Here is a 21,186-nt window from a genome sequence, read left to right as displayed (position 1 = left end):
TTCAGTAACAACCCTAGGTAATACTACTTTAATTCTAGGTTTTAAGGGTTTTACAAGGCACCAAATAAATAATGTTCCAAAGTTTAAGGATATTAATGCCAACCTTGCTTTGATTTTTGTTCTATTCATTTACCTTTTGTGAGATTTTGAGAAGTTAGTGGCCTGGTTCCCTGTAGAAGATGATCTACCTCCTTGGACATTCCTTGGTAATTAAACTGGAGAAAAACCGAATAAAATTTCTAATGAGCCATTATTCTGTTTTTAAACATTTTGTTATTATAGTTGCTAAACAAAAGCATAAGATCTTTTTTGGCTGCGGTTCATTCTTCTTTAGTTTTGGATAAATAAAAATCCGGCTTGGATTTTGAAGCGAGAATTTCATTTTTGTGGAAATGTGGCGTAATGAACTTTTCTCCCATTAAAAGGACTTTCTCCCTCTTTTATTCCCTGGAGATGAAAGCTGTCGATCATCTGGGAAAACCCGTCAGCTGTGCGGGTCTGTGCAGAATCAGTCCCCGTTCTCTAATGTTCTATGAAAGCTTATCATTAAATCACGGAGACTGTTATATAATCACCATAATACATCAGCTTTCTGTGACATTATTTCACTCTTTGGGAAATCGATGCACCTAATGAAGAAGTAGAGAATAACACAATGATCCTGGAGTGAAGACTCCAGGCTGGCAGAGTTCATGCACTCAATGCTTCCCTCCACCCAGCTGCAGAGGAGCAACAGCTCTTTGAAGCTCCTCTTCTGAGAGCCTCCCTGTTAAACATTTAACATTTAACGCTGGGGAGGGCTGTGGGGTTCTGGAACTGGTGGGGCATGCATTCATTCCAGAGTCCCTCACATCCACCGAACCATCGTAATCCCACCCATCCCCTGTTGCTCCAGTGCCATTCTTCACTTTTGACCCATGCTGACAGAATGAGAGGCATCCCAGAGGTCCTTAATTATTTAAGCGTACAAGTCCTCGGCCTGCGCTCTGATGCTGCATGCTTTTGTTTGTGAGCCCCATGCATGTGGGCTCTATGTACCGGGGTATTTTGTTTGTTTTCTCATCCATTTGGTGGCATGTGGTAGAAGTGTCCCTCTTAAGTGGAGCTGCCCTCAATAGCATTCAGCTTCTCTGAATATCTGTTCATGGTTCTGCGCTTCTAGCAGGTGCATCCTATTCAAATATTTTTGTTGTGATTATAGCTTTGAACTATATTCTTCATCAGACCAATAAAAAAGGATGTTTAATACAGAAATGTGGAGCTATTGATTAGTATGTTCATGTACCGGGTACAGAGGGCATAACAATCGTTTAAAAGACATAAACCCACATACTTTGTTCAAATTATATCAAAAGTTTTAAAAAAAAACGTGTTTGAAAATAGGGGCATTTAGGTGATTTTTAAAAACTGTGAAAATCTTACTTGAACGCCTGGAAAGGTGGTTGAGCTGATAGTAAATACAGCTTCTTGGAGATGTTTACAGACACTCATCATAGTTATGATTCTATTATTATGAGAACACCAGGATCATTGTCCACAATGACATGGGTGTCGACCAGGAGAAGCTTGATTTGCACCACCCCTCATGGACCTCCCAGATGTCTTCCACGGGCCTGGTTCTCCTCTCTGGCAAAAAGGTGGAGGCAATAATGGAGGGACAATATCTCCAAATTCCTCACGGTCACATCAAATTAACATGTAGACCATTGAAACTTTGAGACAGTTAGATCTTCCAACAAGACAATGGTCCCAAACCAGGGATGCAAGATATCAGAGCAACAATTATTGTAACAATGCTGATGAATATTGTGATGACATTGGTTATGATTAACACAAGATTTTTATGACTGTCTTCTTGCTTTTCTGTCATCACAATGTCATCACCCATTTCAGTAAGCTTCAGCAACTAAGCCACCAAATATACATCTGGTGTGATCATCAAGGGCAGTTTGGGTCCTTCCAACTGGCCACAAAACGTCTAGGCAGGCAGGATGTGAATGCACGGTACTGGAAGAATAATATCCACCCAAAAACTGCATCCGGGCAATCCACTGAGATATGTGGATCATTGTTGTGATTCTGTGTCTTGTGTGTTTGGATTTGAGAAAGCAGAACATTTATTATACTTCTGGACTGGCTTTCTTAAAACCACAATCTTGTTTTGAAGCTTTCAAAATAGCAGCTGAATAAAGCGCTCTGAAGGTTTTGATCCGCTCCGATTGGTTGTCGGCAGGAGAAGTAATTCATTCAATTAGCAGGAGGAAGGGTTCATGTAAGATAACTGCTTATAATTTCTTCACAGAATGCAGCTTTACTAAATTTGAACTATCTAGATGAGATATTTAAACTGTAAAGATGAATTACTTGACAATATTAAGGAAAAACTGATCATTTTACGGTCCTCTTGCTCCACTTGGGTCTTATCAAGCAGCCTTGAACATTAACCAAAGCAACGAGCCTGTTTTTGCTGCTGGATCATGGTGTAAATATTGAACTGACGACTCTATCAGATCTTCTGTCTTTCAGATCCAAACAGTCAGGCTGATTTGCTTTAGGGTTATATAAAATAATGTTTTATTGTGTAAATACTGAGTGATGTTTGCTTTTCACTTTCCGTGTCTCAAGTCAAGTTCTGCTGGCCTCCAAGAACTGGGTTTTATTTCCTGTTTCGCCGAAGGCAGTCGAGCAGCTTCTGATCACTGGATTTAAAGCACTGCCACTCTATGAGCACTCATTACGCTTACAGGCATATTTCCCAATGTCAGTCAGCTGAAAATCTAACATAGTTGATCGGTGCACACAGCGGCTGGGATGTTTTTCTTCTTGCGATACCCAGCTCTGTACTTGAGGCTGGAGGCAGTCATTGACACGTCTGTTGTCGCACAAGAGTCTAGATTAAAACATGTAGTTTTATGTGTGTGAAACTTTTAACGCAGAATCAGAAATTAGTCGATTTCTGCTTGTCATGTCCGACTTGCTTCTTTTTTTTTTTTACTTCACCCCCCAAAAAAACAACACAAAAGCTCTTAAATCTGTCATTTCTGTTTAAATGTTACAAAGCTGAAGGCCTCTTGAGTAACTATAAATATTGAACGCTCTCTGTTAGAGTTTTACATATATCTCTCATTGGAGCCTGAAATTGATTTGAAGTTGGCTGAAAGGAGACAAGCATTTTGAAACGCAAGCCCAGAGGGGGAGAGAAGTCTGAGTTTCTTCTATTTTTCTTTTTGGGATGAGATTAACATTCTCCTAATGTAAGATTGATAAAGGCTCGACATATCCTTCTGAGCCTTATCTTTCTCCATTTCTTTCCCCCCTCGGCGTGCTTGAGATATTCAGCTACGGCAGTCTTTCTAGGCACAGCAGTTTTTTCCCTTCCTCCTCAAACAAAGCTAAAAATTGACTCATGTGTTACCCTGAGGGATATATTACCTGAGATTCCAGCATTTTTACTGGCTTACAAAAATGTAAGCCATTACTTTTCAGACAAACAGCTTCCAATATTACAAAGAAGAAGCTCCCTCTCCTGATTTCCTTGGAACAGTTGCTGACCCATCATTGCTGGCTCACTTTGGTACAGTAAAAAGGCCTGGCGTAAGCATTCAATCTAGTTAAAGAAAAGTACAAATGAAAGACATACAAAACTATGATGTAACTTCATGTTATGCTTGGCATTGTGAGCTTACAAATTGTTCTGTGAAGTGATGAACTTAGATTTTTGCAGGTCGAAAGAGACTGCTTTGATGGCATGTGGTAACTTGCTGAAACTTTGTGGAACCACATTTTAAAACGAGCTGTGTTGAGGTATTCCTCACATCAGGACCTCCAGGTAGAAGCTGGTGGGTTTCAGCAGTGCTCATCAACAGGTCTTTGCATATTGCTGACATTTATGGGGCTTTTGCAGATTTGTAGGTATTCTGGTAAGGGTCTAAGTGGGTCCCCAGGTGGGCAGATGTCCCATTTCACCCGTTTTCCCTACCATTAATAGCCCTACTAATCCATTTTGTACCTTTACAGCAAGACCTAGGGGTATTCCCAATGCAACAGCAATTACAGCGTCCAGTTTAACATTTCTCGATGCCATACTTTGTGTTGTTTAGTCTTCCTTAGGAACCATAAAAAAGTCTTATACGGGTCTTCTTTTTAAATTTGCTCGCCTTGCAAAATTTAAAAAGTATGAATTTACATTGTTTTTTCCTGGACTAGATAAGTATGGACAAGAAAGAGTGTGCCAAAAAGAAATGAATTTTCAGAATTTAATTTCAGTCCCATTATGTGAAATTAAGTTAAAGCCAACATTTTTCATACCCTTAAAAGATTTAGGTTTAAAGTAAACTTGTAATTTCACCAGCATGTTTCTTCTGACTAGAAGTAATAACCCCAATTCAATTCAGTTTTATTTATAAAGCGCCAATTCACAACACATGTCGTCTCAAGGCACTTCACAAAGTCAGGTACATACATTCCAATTAATCATAACCATTGAACAGTTCAGTCAGATTCAGTTATTTATTCAAATTGGATAAAACGTTTTTCTATCTAAGGAAACCCAGCAGATTACATCCAGTCAGTGACTTGCAGCATTCACTCCTCCTGGATGAGCATGTAGAGACAGTGGACAGTCACTGGCGTTGACTTTGCAGCAATCCCTCATACTGAGCATGCATGTAGCGACAGTGGAGAGGAAAAAACTCCCTTTTAACAGGAAGAAACCTCCAGCAGAACCAGAACCAGGCTCAGTGTGAGCGGCCATCTGCCACGACCGACTGGAGAGTCTGAAAGAGAGCACATAGAGTTAGTCTCAGTAGAAGCTCAGTCAATCGCCATGTCTAGGAGAGAGAAAGGGTTAAACACTAAAAGACAGGGCCATGTGGCTCATCGGTAGAGGGTGAGCATTAAATTGTTGCCAGCAGAAGCTTGGACAATTCCCCTCTCCAGAAAGGTGTCGCAGGTAGACACAGAGCCAGACCAGGTGTAGCTTCCAGGAAGAGAAAAGAGAGAACATAAAGTTAAAAGCTGAAATAACAGCAAATAAAAAGAGTCCCGACTTGACTTTGACAGAGAATCTCTGGAGCTGAAGATGAGGGTGATGGCCAGGAGGCCTTCCAGCCTCAGAGTTATGCTCATTGCCAAAGATAAATATTTTTTTAATCAAATGTAAAGTAAGAGATTTTTTTTTGTCAAATCATTTACATTATTTTCTTATCTTTTGATAGATGCCGGTGTCATTTCCTTTCAAAATCAAACGTTTTGGTTGAATGAAAATAATTTCAACTCTGAATATTTTTAGCCTCGTAGCAATACTGCCTAGGTCATATTGGCAAAATAATACTAGATCTCCCGCTCCATTCTCCCCTCAATTGTGAACAAGACCCCAAGATACTTAAACTCCTCCACTTGAGGCAGGAACTGCCCTCCAACCTGAAGAGGACAAGCCACCCTTTTCCGGTCGAGTACCATGGCCTCGGACTTGGAGGAGCTGATCCTCATCCCAGCCGCTTCACACTCTGCTGCGAACTTCCCCAGCGCATGCTGTAGGTCTTGGCTAGATGGGGCCAGCAGGACCACGTCATCTGCAAAAAGAAGAGACGAAATCCACTGGTCCCCAAACCAGAACCCTTCCGGCCCTTGGCTGCGCCTAGAAATTCTGTCCATAGAAGTTATGAACAGGACCGGTTACAAAAATTTCATAAACCCAAATTACTTTTCAAAAGTTGAAAACTATGTGCCCTGAGTATCTTACAACATGAAGAGTTCCCAGCATTGAGCCTGGGGGAACCCCTGCAGATCCAGTTATATTCTTTGACCTGTTGAAAGAATTCCCACAGATCATTTAAATGACTTGGGCTTCTCAGGCATGCTACTCTATCTCCAGAAACACAGGATGTCTACTACAATGATTTACAGGTTTAAAGGTGTTCATTAACTTGAACTTCTTTTACCGACAGTAAAGTTCTACCGCTTCTGGAGCCTGCAGGGTTTGGGTCAAGGAGGTAGTGGACATCTCAAGATTGTTTAAATGCGTTTTTTTCCCATCACATTATGACTACATCTTATATGCATTAGGCCTTAGTATATTGCTAATGCAAATGTTTTACTGTTTACTACTATTTAGTGGTTGTCACAGGTTCAAATATTGATGATATAGAGATAAAGTTTCTACGATCTAGATGCTATTAACACACCATGTATGTAGACTAGTTTGAAAGCTGACCTTGTGTTCTGATTCATAACTATTTGCTTCATTGGGAAGACAAATTGAAACATGACCTCAAGTTTTCTACTTAGAGCTGTAACTGTTCTGCATTTGCAGTTTATAGAATTGGCAAACAGCCTTTAGCTTTCTCCAGTATTTGGCCATCTGTGATGAAGAATTAAAGATGCTTTCAGATGGAGCGGGGTAGAGAGAAATTCTTCCTTTTCTTTCAAGGAAGAGAGAAGGCAATCAAATGAAGTATAAAGCTGTATATTTTATTTCCATCTATCCACCCACCCATCTACCCAACCTTCCTTACTAAAAGAAACAAACAAAATATCGTCTTGATCATATATCCCCTCTCGCCTAATAAAAATTCCCATCCAGCCTTACAAGGTAAAACTAATCCCAAAACAAAACGATCTCGTGTAAATCACATACCAAAAACCCAGTACCATCCATCCCACCCTCTTGGAAAAAAAAACAACCCTTTGGGTTGGTCCCATCCACCTAATTAACCAGGAATCAATCTCAACCACCCACTGAGCCAAAAACCAGTCCAAATCTCCCTTCTGACTGAATACCTATCCCATCCACAACCCACAAAATCCAGTCTCATCGAACCAGTCCCACTCAACCAACATCTAAAACCCAAACACCCACTTACCCTGGCAAAATACAGTCCTACCCACACACACACTTTTAAACAAAAACCAAAGCCACCAACCTGCCCACCCACGCAAAAGCCAGTACCACATCCAGCCAGTAATCCAGCCATACTGTTGTATTAAATGTATACTGATCCTCTCACACAGAACATTCTTGCATTTGAGAGAAATCACAAGGATTGGTTTATTAAATTAATAACTACACTGTTCATGCAATAATTCAGAAAGCTGCTGCTTGTTGTTTTGTAAATTCTGATAATTAACAACATAAAATATAAAATATGCATCCAGCCCTTCATCAGCTCCTCTTCTCTGCCGCCAAAGCAGACCAGTTTTCTGCTTCCAGCTTCAGGTTCATTGGTTTTTTTTGGTTCTGCAAATAACAGGACTCAAGGTCACTATTTAGGTGTGAGAAGTACTGAGAAGCGAACACAATGACATACTTATGGATATACTTATCAGACTGGTAATATTTCTATATTAAAATTATATTTTTATATTAAAATTAGTCGTTTATTGGTCTTAGGTAATTATGACATTTTCTAAGAAACTGAATTGAATTTTGAGTTTTCATTTTTAAATGAACAGATTGAATTCTTGAAGTATGTCACTCTGTGTAATGAATCTGTTTAATCATATGAGGTTCACGTTTTTTAACTGTAAAATAAATAAACTTTTCAATTATATTCAAACTCCCCTGAATACAGGAAGTAAAACTCTAAAACTGCAGTTAGTTTGGACTCTAGGTTCTGAGACGTTTTCCGACGTTTAGGAAGAAATGAGACTAAATAATGTGCTAATTCTCCCTTTCAGCTGGCCATGACTCACCCCAGTCACCACCTCAACTTTGGCATGAATCCCGATCACGCTCGCAACTCTCTGTCCAACTGTGGCATCCGCCAGCCCAAATATGGCGACAGGAAGGTCCACCACATGTACATGAGGAAAAAAGGTGGGCATTAGCACATTTATAGTTGAAACCAGATGTTTCCATACACTGTATAAACAGACAAATTCCCTTTTTTCTTCTCGATGTCTGCCATTAAATCAGGCTAATCACCAGGAAAATGATCACCTTTAATAAAGCTCAGACATTTACACACACAAAGACTACTGTGCCTTTTTAAACCATTTGGAAAAGTCTGCATGTTGATTGTAAGATTGTTAGTCCATTTAAAACATTGAAGTTAATTAAAGGAACCCCTGTGGAAGCATCTTAAGGCAACACATCAATCGCGCAGCTTCCTGCTATGACATCATTAAAAATAAAGAAATCAGGTGGAGAGCTGTGCACCTCCACAAGTCTGGTCCATCCTTGGTTATAGTTGTCAGGTGCCTGAAGGGTCAAAGTTCATTTGCTCAGATATTTATATGAAGCGTTTGACCATCGTTAGATTTAAGGGAAAAAGGCTTGGTTAGTATGCCTGTGAGGTACGGGGGTGGCAGCATCATGTTGTGTTGCTGTTTTCCTGCAGGGGGCCCTGGTACCCATCACACAATAGATATCCTTATGAGGAAAGAACATTATGTCCAAATGATGGAGCAACATCTCCAGACATCAGCTAAGTTAAAGCATGGGGTCCTCTAAGTGGACAGTACCCTAAACATAATGCCTAATTAGTTGTAATGCGGCCTTAAGGACAACATGTTTTGGAGTGGCCCTCAAAAAACTCCATTTAAAATGTCGTGGTCAGAGCTGAAAAGCCAGTTTGTGAGCTACCCAGTTCTGGCAGGAGGGATGGGCCAAAATTCCAGCAAACTAAAGTGGGAAGAAAGGAAACCCAAAAACGTTAAGAGTTTAGTTGGATTTATTGTCATTCTGTGGTTGTCTTTTTATACTCTTTATATAAATATCTGGGTTTTTTTCTTTGTCTTTTTTTCTTCTGTCTGTTATTAAAACTTCCTGCCTGCGGATCCATTCTTTCCAGGAATCAACACGTTGATTAACATCATGTCCCGTCTGGGGCAGGATGACCCTTCTCCTTCCAGGTAGGCAGCCTGGTGGCTCATATCTGCTCATACTATCACTGACCACAGGCGCAATCAGAGGGGCGATTTGTGTGATTAATACACCCGGCGGGCCCACTGACAAGAAAATTAACTCTAGCTGTGGGACGGAGGCGTATCTCAGGGGGAATTGAAATGAGCTAATTTTAAGGGCAGTGGCCGCTTATGACTGAATGTGAGCCGGAGTTATTCTTGGATCCGATTAGCAGCTGCATGCGTCTGTCTTCCCCATGACCGTCCTCACATCTCCACCATTTTTTTATTCTTTCTATCCCCCTCCACTCTCTCCTCCACCTCCAGGATCAATCACAACGAAAGACTGGAGTTCCTGGGCGATGCTGTTGTCGAGTTCCTCACCAGGTGAGACGGCCGTGGCACATCTTTGATAGACGCGAGCACTAATTGGAGCTGAATGCAACACTGTCGGCCTTCCTCCTTGTTTTTTTCCCTTTTCTCACCTCCTCGCTTCATTTCCGTCATCTTTCTCATTCTCTACATATCTCCCTGTCTCATAGCCATGCTTTTCTCCATACCTTCGCTTCATTTAAGATGCTGATTCACTGGTAATTGGACCCCCAACCTCATCCCCTACCTTACTTCAACAGCCAGAAATTCTTCGTGACAACTTTCAATTAGCTGCCTTGAGTTGCTGACTGTGTTATTGACTCCCAGGTGAGTGCGGGCGTTAGTGCCCAGCACTTACCATATATATACACTTACAGCTGTTATTAATCTCACACACTCCCCGTCCACTTACTGTATGAACACCAACTCCTTTGAGATGAAAATCTGCTGCAAAACACAATGTTTTTTTTTTGTCGAGTAGCCAAAAAAAGAGCAAAATCATAACTAATCACTAAGGTGTCCAGCTCAGCACCAAACATTGAGTCAGTACTTTTCCTTTTTCTTCAAAGCAGCCAGACGTCTTTCTAATCTATTGAAGTGGTCTTAATTATCAGTTCTTGAAACTTTCTGAAGGTTTTTCAAAGTTTTTCTTTGGACTTTGGCTTCTTTATTACTAATTTTACCGGTCTAGGACATCATTATTTTGGGTCTGGGTCAAATAACCACCTATTTTGCATTCCATGCATTTAAATCTTTCCCTAAAAAACTTAATTTTTTACCTACAGTATAAATAAACTATTTCTCAATGATGAACCGAGCTGTTGGGTGTTAGTTTATTTCCACTGGTAGGAAGGGTTTTTGAGGCTTTATGAAGATACATATTCATAGAAACGCTCAACTCTCACATGCAAGTTTGTGCATTTTTACATATTTTTTTACTATTTCTCTTGATTTTTGCTTCTGATCCTGCTTTTCATCAGTTGTCTCTTAAAGTATGACAAAGTATGTTGTTTATTTAAGTCACATAATAACTTCCTCTGAGTAGATCAAAGAAACCGGCTTTAAATTGAGACTTCTTAAAGACAGTAGGATTTAAAGTATCGTCTCTGCAAAATGTCCCATGGCTTGGGACATTTTCTTGGGACATTACTGAAGATAATCCAAGGACAAGGTGAGCATTACTCACAGAAGCAGCCAAGAGGCCATGGTAACTCTGGAGGAGCTACAGATAACCGCAGCTCTGGTGGGGGAATCTGCCACAAATCAGCTATAAGCTAGAAACTCTACAGATCTTGCCTTTTATGGAGGACTGGAAAGGACAAAAGTTGCTGTTGAAAGAAAGCCAAAAGGTGTCCCATTTGGAGTTTGCCACAAGCCAATTAGAAGACACAACAAACATGTGGAAGATGTTGGTCTAAACCTTTGGACTTCATTCAAAATGCTGTGTGGCAAAACACTTTCCCTACACATCACCCTGAACACTTCTTGCCCATGATGAGACATGATGGTGGCAGTATCATGCTCTGGGGGCATCGGTGGCGGTGGTAGTAGGGGTTCGTCCTGTAACCGATGGGTTGCCAGTTCAAACCCCCGATTCGTCCGTCTCAGTCGTGGTGTCCTTGGGCAAGACACTTCATCTTGCCTGCTGATGGTGGCGCTGATAGTATGGCTGCCTCACTTCTGCCAGTCTGACCTAGGGCAGCTGCAGCTACAATACACCTTACCACAGTCAGTGTGTGAATGGGTGGATGACTGATTGTAGTAGAAAGTTCTTTGGTGTCCTCAGACTAGATAATGACCTATAGAAGTGCAGGCCATTTACCATCCAGGGATGCTTTTCTTCAGTAGGCAGGCAGAGTTGATGGGAAGAGCTTTGCCTTCCTGCAGGAAAATGACCCAAAACCAGTACAGTCACAGCTACAATTTGGCCTTTGTCTGGCAACACGTCTTGCTTTTCAGCGTACGCGCTGCATGATGAGCTGTCATGGTCAGGTACAGGAACCCGCCTGAAAATGGACGGTCAAAGTCCAAAGAAAAACTTTAAAAGATCTGTAGAAAGCTTGGAGAACCACTGATCCAGACTACTGTAGAAGAGCAAAGCAAAGTCTGGTTGCTTGGAAGGGAAATATAAAGAGATCACATTTGACTTGAATCTTTTGCACAGTACACCTTGTATCCCCACCCTCTACCAACCACCACCACCACCTTTCAGATAAGTTACCTGCTGTTTCAAAAGCAGACACAGGCCTTTTTTCTCTCCTCCTGGAACAAAAGCTTCCATCACAAAAATATAATTTGTAATCTGCATCGCTAACGCTTCCACATCAGTGAGCGCTGAGGATTAAACTCTAATAGGAGCTCATTCTGGTACACAGACTCCTTCAGTTCCTTATGCAGCAAGAACAGAGTTACAAGGAGGTCAGTTAGCCTCTGTTTCTCATGATATCTCTGGTCATGTTTTGGCTCCTTAGCCCCCCTCCTCTGCCTGCCTTCTTTGATTGTTAGCGTCTGATGAGACATGCTTGGCCTGCGCTCTGGCCCTCTGAATTATTTATCAGCTCCTTGTCCAGTTAAATGGTTCCAGCAGATCCGGCCAGCTGCCTCATGCACGTTGCCCTTGGAGGCTCCATGAGCCTCTGCTGTCCAGCCAAAAGAACATTTTGCACATGCGAATAGCCCCAAACGTGCGGGGGGAGGGAGTCGGTGCCGAACAGAGGGGACCTACAAGATCGGCAGATGATGTAAAAAAAATAAATCCAAGTGCAATCCTCCTCTGAAAAATATATTTCTTTTCCTGAAAGTCGTTCGTGTTCAGGTAAGATTTTAAATTAGTCAATTATTAAAGATAAATGTCTTCAGAAGCAAACTTGGTTAAGATTTTAAAGTATTTTCAGATAGAAAAAAAAGACGCATATGTATTATTTTTTGCTTATTGTTTAGCCTTAAAGTTGAGCAGTGAGCTCATTTTGTCTTGAAAACTTTAAACATTTAACTCTTTAAACATATTCAGTCATATTAATCTAAAAATGCCCCAATCCACTCAATACAGCTGATACTTTCAAACAGCATCTCCAAGGTAATTATTCTCAATTACTCCAAGTGTTTATTCCAGGTTTTCTCCCATCTCCCAACAAATGAAGCTCCTGTGGGGTTTCAAAACGACAACAAAAAAGCAAAACAAAGCAGGACGCCACCTGCTTACCTCTCTTTGCGCTGATTGGAAATGACTGAATGAAATGGCCTCTTTTAATTCAAATGAAATCAAATGACACGCAGCGGTTACGGAGAGGCTGGACCCTAATGAAAATGGAACCTGCTCGCCGGAGAACCCAGCTGTGGAACCGTTGAAGCGTCCTTGGCCCTCTCTTGGATCCAACACGGGCCTGGAAGAGAGGCAGGAAATCTGTGTTGGAAATTTAATTAGGTTATCTCTGAGACGTTGGCGAGCGCAAGATCAGAGGGTGTGAAACACAAGAGAAACGTTCCTTGTTGAACGTTTTCTTGGGTGAATTTACTTTTAAAACAATGAGTTTAGACATTATTTCCACTGCACCAGGATTTTTTACCTTCCTTGGTGTTGTTTCTTTTATAACTTTGACTAAAAATAATTAAGATATCGATGTATAACAGTAACAAAAAGGCTGTTTTCCGTCATTAAAGGTGAATATATTAAAGCACATTTTCTGCTTGTGTTTAATTAGTTTGTTTACACCTTTTACTGTTTGAAGTAAGGAAGCAAAACTGCATCAAAACATGGGGCTTGATTGTAAATATGTGCTATATGTCATAGTGATACAGGATACTGTAAATATGAAATAATTGTAGAGTTTTCTTACACTACTTTTTTTATGGGATTTTTGGAAAGCCTCGGCCCTCTTTCCAGCTTTGTATCTCATCCCAACTCTACAGCAGATAAACCATAGGAAGTTTAAACAGGACATGGAAAACTAGAGCATAAATAACCTGAATATTGTTCGTACAGTTTGTTTTATGATTATATTGTTAACCACATAATGTTCAGCTCAGTGTGAGATTATTTCACATATTTCCAGTTTTGATCCTCTAATCAATGTAGAAACATGTTTCCATGTCAGCCACACGGACATTTTTACATTAAAACATAGCTAATTTTCTGTTCTTTCACACAGTATGTCTCTCACTGCTAAGGATAATAATTGTTTTTGTTTTAAATCACCCCAGGGTGCTTTGTATGCACATTCAAACTGAATTTACTTCCATTTAGTTTCTACTCTGGATCTTTCTTTCCAAACAAGAAGTACAGGGTATGTGTCATATCCCCTACACAAAACACTCCAGAAACATGATTAAAAACATGATTAAAAAGCTCAAAATAAATTTAGAAACTAGAACCTGTAGTTTATTGGTCTCAGGCTTAAATTCTTGTCTAATTACAACAGTGGTGTTGTAGACATTTTCAGAGTTTCTTCATCCTACATTATTCAGTAGGTTCGTCTCTAATATTTATGTATTTTAAAGTAAGTTAAATTGCTTAACAGGGCTAGCAGAGCAGAAAGGCTAAAATGCAAGCATGCAATGGATAATTGAGTGGAAGAAAAAATGTGACAGAAAAAGGTACTCAGGAAACGGGGATAATTGCAGTCTTCAGAGGATTGTGAAGCAAAGCCCAGTCAAGATGTTTAGAGAGCTTCACCAGGTGCGAACTGCGGCTGGAGCCAGAGCTTTAAGAACCTCCACACACAGACGTATCCAGGACGTGAGATACAACAGTGTCAGAAGCATCTTGCCTGTACTCAGGAGGAGAAGGACTGAACTGTTTCTCAGTGGTCCAAATCGTCTCCTCAGGTGGAAGTAAATTCAGCCGTTCATTTGGAACCCTGCGTCTGAGAGGCACAGAATCAAAGCTGCTTGAGTCCCAGTGTGAAGTTGGACCAGTGGGGAGGAAAAGACGGAGCTGGTGGAGACATTTCCCCTTTGGCGTAATGTTGTTTGTGTGGTTGCTTGTGCCTCGTCCCAGAGTGGTGGGCTTCTGTATGGTGGCCTATGGCTCCCGGGGATGTGTCTGGCTGGCCGTGGGCCGCAAGGACTACGCTGGTCTCTGATGGACATCCATCCCTCTTGACCTTCCGGGGGCTAACTCACCAGGTGGGATGTTTATGTGCCCTCCCTACTTTGGTCCTTCTGAGTTCCTTGCTGCTGCGTTGAGGTGGTGTCTTCCAGGCGTGTTTGGGGCTGTGGGGGTCTCGCTCCTGCTTGGTGCTGGTCTGTTTCTGTCAGGGCTTGGTGTGGACCCTGGGCCACCAGAGCCACTGTGTCCCAGGGGCCTGCTGCTGCTGCTCCTGTGCTTTACACATGATCTACCTCTGTGCTTCCTGTGGCTTCCCCAGGGTGATGCCTTGTGTCTGTCTGCCCGCTGCTGCTGTGGCCTGGGTCCACCTATCCATTGCTGCTCCTGGGTGCTGTGTGTTTGAAGGTCATACAAACACAGGTTATTATTACATTAGTGTGCTCTGTCTACCTTGATGTTGGATCGACTCTTGATTTAATAAAGCCAGTCATACAGTTACAATTTTATCTCGAGACATCTTTGCTGTAGAGCACATCTGCCCTGGCACATGTCGGGAACTATATGGTATGCCTGAATTACCAAGACTGGATATATGGGACAAAACGTTTCCAGAGTCTGAGGATTTTAGGTGCCATGTTATCTGTTCCAAAGTCAGTGCAGGTGCCTACAAGGACATTTTACAGACCTTCATGCTTCCCTCACAAGCTTTAAGATCCCGAATGGTATATTTATTGGCCTGCAAACTTGCCTGACCTAAAGCCCTTAAAGAATTTATGGAGGGACAGGGAGACCAGAACCAACACTAAAGACGAGCTGAAGGCAAATATTACAGCAACCTGGGATTCCTGAACACCTCAGCAGAACCACAGACGGGTCATGCGAAAGTAACAAGTACTTTAAACTGATCTGCTTTAATATTCTAATGTTGTCATAATCATGAAAACAGAAAACAAAACTTGAAATATTTCAGGCTGTGATGTATTTATAATTTACAAGTTTCTCTGAAATAATTTAGCTTTTTCATGTTATTTAAATTTAAATAGATATTGTAAATTCCTGTATTGATCAATTTCGAGTTGTTTTTGTGTGGAGGTTGTAGTTTTATTTAATAGGGTATAAAAAACGCCTCCTGAATATAAAAGTTTCATTTCACTACTTGATTCTGGATAGAAACAGAAGGATCCATTAAAGATGAATTTCCCTCCCTCCACAGTGTCCACCTCTATTACCTTTTTCCCAGTTTGGAGGAGGGCGGCCTGGCCACCTACAGGACCGCCATCGTTCAGAACCAGCACTTAGCCATGCTGGCAAAGGTAAGCATCTCCCTGCTGCTTTTCACTGAGTCTTTTTCTGCAGGTGGGAATGATGAGAGGTCTCCACACCAATGCCAGACCCTGTGAGGCGCTGTTACTGTCTTCCATCCTGCCTTTGCTGCTTTCTTAGTGCACACAGGGGAAAATAATCCTTTTGTCTGACTGCCATCCGTACCCAATTATTGTATTATTATTTTTTTGCCTGCTCAGGTTTGTAATTGGAGTTAAAAGGTTGTTGTTTTGGAGACTGGTGCGACCGGGGTCCCTGCAGACCCCCGGAGGTCTTCCTGAATCACTCTTCAGTTATCGCTCTGCCTCCCTCCTCCTCCTCTCTCACTGGCAGCCCAGCGACACTCCCTGGCAATGTTTGTAAAAGACCACAATAATAATCGTCCCGTGATGTGGAGAAACCAATTAAAAACTTCAATCTTTCATGTCACTCCCCGCTGAATACAAAGATGCAGCCGCCCGAATCTGCATTAGTGCCGTGTAGAAGTTTGGCTTGTTTCAATTTGCCGCTCGCGCTAAAGTGAGTGTGATACAGTGTTCGGCGCTGCCAAGTTGTTTACCAGGGCTCCTCTGAAGCTGTCTGCTCAAGAACACTCGCAATTATCTCCCAGAAAGTATCTTCTGTGCCGGCACAATCCGCCACTTCACTCGCAAGGCTTAAAAGTCAGAGCGGGTTTCCTCTGAGTTGAAGTATTTGTGAATTGTGATTTAATTTGTGTGTGCAGTCACATGGTGGGGGGTGGGGGGATACCACCAACAGTTATCAGCAGTAATTAAAAAGTACCCCGGCTGCTTTTTGTCTCTGCAGCGCCGCCAGGAAAGTCAAGTTGGGCTGCTTTTCTCTTGGCTGGGAGATGACTCGCATAAAGTTTAACTGACCTCAGTCACCAAACAAAGAAGGCCCAGAAAACAAGAAGTAGATTTTAGAGCTTTTTGTAGAGCATTTGTAGTTGCTCTCAATCTAGACGGTCCTTCATTCAAGATTGTATCATTTCTTTTAGTCCAATTAAGGTCCGAACTTTGACTGTATCCCATTGGAAATGAGCTGCAGGGCAGTATTCCAACATGATATCCACCCTAAACCCACCTCCATGATGATCACTGTACTGAAGAAACTGAGGGTAAAGGTGCTCGACTGATCAAGCATGTCTCCAGACCTAAATCCTATTGAGCTTCTGTGGGGTTTCCTCAAACGGAAGATGGAGGAGCAGAAGGTCCCTAACATCCACCAGTTTAGGGCTGTACGTACTTTTGTCGCCAGCGGTTTAGTCTTTAATGGCTGTGGTTTGAGTTACTTCGAAGGGACAGAAAATTCACACAGTTATACATGCAGTACACTGACTACTTTACGTTGTTTAAAAGTGTCATATATTCAGTGTCGTCCCATGAAAAGATATGATAAAATATTTAAAGAAATTTGAGGGGTGTACTCACTTTTGTGAGCTATATTTTCCACAATAACGTTTCCCTCTGTTGGATGATAAACCTGTAGGTTGGATGGAAATGACCTCATAACCCTTCCCACAGCGATGGGCAGCAAAAAAGCCTTTCTGAAGTCGATGCTGATGTCTTACTGCCTCGGCATTGTTTCAGTAACTTGAACAGATCAATTAATCCCCCTGCCATTGGTAAGACTTTACAGTCTGGTATAGTTTTTGTTGAATAGGTGATTATATGTTGGATCTTGTGAGGTTGTTTGTACTTAAATTTAAAGGTGTGTTTCCGTCTTCTCTTTTCTGCTGGTTTTTAAAAATTATTTTTTGCTAGATTCCACCTTTTTAAAAAAAACAATAAAAAAGACGTCCTTTGTTGTTCCTGTGACTAAATGTGAGGCAGGCTCTGTCTTAACTCAGTTAGACCACGGATATGGGTCGTAATCAGATGTTTTTACAAAATGGTGTCAGGAGGAGGTTTACAGCTGATGGTTGTTCCTGTGTACCAGAACCTCTGAGTGCACGAAGATCACAACTGTTGTATTTTACATCCTATCTGTGTCTGTTTGTGAGCGAACATGTATCCTCCTGCCTCACACCACAGCTGGTCCGCACATGAGCAGATCTACCAGCGCCATGAAGTAGAACTTTTTCCAACAATGGCAATCAACTTTTTCATTTCCCTTATTTTTTTTTTCCTACATGAAAATGTGCACTATTATGTTCTTCTAGCAGCTGTTACTGGGGTGTCAGCGGGCTGCCTGCTGACATGAATGTGTCTGTCTTTTCCAGAAGCTGGAGTTGGATCGCTTCATGCTGTACGCCCACGGACCCGACCTGTGCCGGGAGTCGGACCTTCGACATGCTATGGCCAACTGCTTCGAAGCGCTTATTGGTGAGATTCTGTGGAGATGGATACGGAGATGATGATTGATGTTAAGGAGGAACATGTTATGAAAGAACTGAATGATCAAACCCATTCCAGTAAGATCTAGATTAGAATTTGGACCACACTATGTGACGATTCTAACCGATTCAACCAGGATTACCAGTTGGGGGGGAAGGTCTGCGTCGTCTGAAGGACGAATCGGCACTAAAACAATCAGACAACAATAAAGTCTGAAACACAGTAATTAATGAATGAGCTATGAATGAATGGGTTTGATCAAAGCATACTCATGTCTTCAAATGGCCCAGTCAAAGTCCAGACCTAAATTCAACCGTGAATTTGTTCCCCAAAAATGACTAATCTGACCAAGATCTGACCCCAACACTTGAAGGTTATTGCCACGCTTTATGGCTTTGCGCTGCTTTGTGTTGGGCTATCACACGATCTCCAGATGAATATAGGTTTGTGGCTGTAATGTGTTGAAATGTGTTAAAAGATAAAGAAATACTTTTGCAAGGTGCCGTGAACATCTTCATTTTGCCTTCCGTTAAGCCTTGGAAACGTTATTCAGCTTTATTTATGTCTGGAGAAACCACCTGACCTCTGAAAGGTCCCCAAATCTCTGCTCTCCTTTACCTCCCAGCAACCCCTCCACTGATGGTCGATGCACCAAATTCCCACACACAGTGTGGCCGGCCTCCCACTCCTCCCCCATGGGTCTCGCTAAGCCTCGCTCCTGGAGAGCCTGCAGAGCTGGCAGCTTTCCTCGCCTTATCACCATCTTGATTGAAGCAGTTCAGTCGTCTCTCTCTGATGAAAGATACAGAAAGTGAGTGGCTTTAAAGAGATCATCTCTGCGCCTCCTCTCTGCTTCGGAAAAAAGCAGCAGGTGGGGAATGTGCTGACTGGCACAGAGGCCCCCCAGTAACATTCTTGAAATGGGTTCATTATTGGCGGAGACAAACTCGTAATCTATTCTGTCCCGTAGCTGTCGCCGCCTCAACGCCTTTTTCTCTGAGTTCAGTCGAAATGATGAATAAACAGGGTTCCTGTTCTGAAGGAACCTAGGAGAGAACCTGCTGTCGGAGCAATCCCCGTGGTGACGGCTTTGGATTACTGACTCTAAAATATCACCCCCTCCTTTCTTTTCTCTTCCCTTCCTTTCTGACGCAAAGGCTGAGCGAGCTGATGTACACACCGACTTCAGACGTTCACAGCGACACTGTCTGATGTCGCCTTTCTCCCCTTACTGGTCCCTTTTGTCATCTTTACTCCATTTTTATTTTTTGTAAAGCTCAAACGGCTCTTTTAAGACCTCGCTGTGACGTCCTCTTCATGCCTTACCTCCCTGTGATCTAGACTTTGGGTGTTATTAGGTGGAAGCTGCACCCCGCTCCTGATGAGTCATGCTGTCATTCCGTCTCTTGTGCGTTCCTGACAGAGACGTCAACCTGCAGAAAAGCAGTTGCGCTTGCAAATGTGTTGCAGCACCTTGTTTTTCGGATTTTTCCCCTCAGTTTTTGACTGCGTTTTCCTTCAGCGTTCACAGAATTCAAACGCAGCCTCCTGTAAAGGCAGAGATGGGATGTGACGTACCCGTAATATTTCCACATAGCTGACGCCCTCGCGAACGTGTTTTCTGACCTTTGTTTTATTTGTTTCCCCGCCACGGTGACTGTTGAACCCGGGCTGTGTTGGAAATGACAGATAATCTCCTGTTTTGCATGGGTGAAGCTTCCTCTCTGTCTCTCTCTCTCTCTCTTTCTCTCCAAGCTGAGAATGTGTCTATCTGCTAACCCTGAGGCAGGGCCATTCTCCTGCTCGAGACAGAGAGAGAGGAAGAAAATGAGAGAATGAAGAAGGAGAGAAAGGAGTGGAGGAATGGAAAGCAAAGGCATCTGCAATGCAAATAGGTGCCCTGCAACCCTGAATAATTCAAAGTGTTGAATGGAAATCTTGCTTTTCTGATCCCCTGTCATTAACTTCTGCTGGAGTGGGCCATTCTCATTCAGGCTCTTTTGGCCTCCACTCCTTCGTTTTTTCTTCCTTCAGAGAGCCACTTTCTCACTCGCCTCTCAGGTCTTCCTCACTGATAAGCAACGTCTCTTCCTTCCTACCGAAGAGTCTTTCTGAAAAGACTCGGGGGGAAGAAGAAAAGAGGAAAAAGGCCCCTCTCTATTTTGTTTTGTTTTATTTTATTTTTTGGCCCTACTTTCCTGGTACAGTTGATCTATGGATTATGCACTGCCAGCAGCCGTGGGGGATACAGATGGTGAACCTTTGTGAGGCCCCTCTCTAAGCTCTTCCCTATTAAAAGAACACAGAGGAGGGATTATCTCTCACTTGCTGAATATCAGATTCATACACAATGCGCTCGGTGGATTCTCTCAAATACTGTTGCTGCCTTTGTTAATTGCTACAGTATTTTTTTCTCCTTTGTTTCTGCATCTCAACCCTACCTCCGGGTCTGGTTTTTGAAAAGTAAAGATATCTAAAATCACACTGTTCCTACGCAGCCCAGAAGTCTGGCATTTTGGTATTTTCCAGGTGTGGATAACTATGGAAGCAAAGAAAATAACATATAAAATATTTGTATTTCCAGACTTAATTTGACATCCCTAAATGTTGTGTCCTTCTTCCCTTGTTCCATCATTTTTCCTTCCATTATTCCTTCCTTTCTTGTCTTTCTGTTTTTCCTTAGTCCTTTTTTCGGTGTCCATTCTCCTTCCTTATTTCCTGCCTTCCTCCTCCTTTGTCTCTTTCTTGTTTCCTGCCTTATTTGTTCTTCTTTCTTCCTTGTCTTTTATGTCTTCCTTTTATCTTTCCTCATGTCCTGCGTCGCTCTCTACTTGTCCTCCTTTCTGTCCATTCTACAGGAAATAGACAGAAAATGGGCAGAGAGAGAAGACATGCAGCAAAGGTCCCAGGGTTGGGAATTGAACCCTGGACGGCTGCGTCAAGGACTGTAGCCTCTGTATATAGAGCGTACACTCCACCTCTACATCACGCGCCGACCCGTCCCTGCCTTTCTCAGTCCTATTTTTCCTTCCTTTTGTTATTCTTTCTGTCCGTTCTTCCTGAGTTTTTCCTCCCTATGTTCCTTCCATATTCGTTTCTGTCGCTTTCTGTCTCCATATCTATCTTCTTTGTGTCCTTCCTTCCCATTTGCGGCCCGAACACTATAAAAATGTCTGCCATCCGATCATAGGCAACTTTAGTGTTTAAAATTTGAAAATGGTCCTGAGAGTTTTTACAGGAGAAAAGTGCTGGGACCCGTAA

General features: G+C 42.2%; 1 protein-coding gene across 5 annotated transcripts in view; it reads left to right on the top strand.

Moving 5' to 3' along the window:
* Window positions 1-21,186, top strand: part of drosha (drosha ribonuclease III) — a 158,681-nt gene that overhangs the window by 50,190 nt on the left and 87,305 nt on the right. For 3 of the 5 annotated variants that reach the window (XM_047349538.1, XM_047349536.1, XM_047349540.1), the window contains 6 exons: window positions 7,678-7,816; window positions 8,793-8,853; window positions 9,172-9,231; window positions 9,387-9,434; window positions 15,477-15,576; window positions 17,811-17,913. In XM_047349538.1, coding sequence (XP_047205494.1) covers window positions 7,678-7,816; window positions 8,793-8,853; window positions 9,172-9,231; window positions 9,387-9,434; window positions 15,477-15,576; window positions 17,811-17,913 — 511 coding nt within the window. The remainder of the gene's footprint in view (window positions 1-7,677; window positions 7,817-8,792; window positions 8,854-9,171; window positions 9,232-9,386; window positions 9,435-15,476; window positions 15,577-17,810; window positions 17,914-21,186) is intronic. The other 2 variants (XM_047349539.1, XM_047349537.1) reach the window with 1 other exon arrangement.

This window comes from Girardinichthys multiradiatus, chromosome 21, assembly GCF_021462225.1.
Source record: "Girardinichthys multiradiatus isolate DD_20200921_A chromosome 21, DD_fGirMul_XY1, whole genome shotgun sequence".
In the NCBI taxonomy this organism is placed as follows: Eukaryota; Metazoa; Chordata; class Actinopteri; order Cyprinodontiformes; family Goodeidae; genus Girardinichthys; species Girardinichthys multiradiatus.
This window is presented reverse-complemented; position numbering and strand designations above follow the sequence as displayed.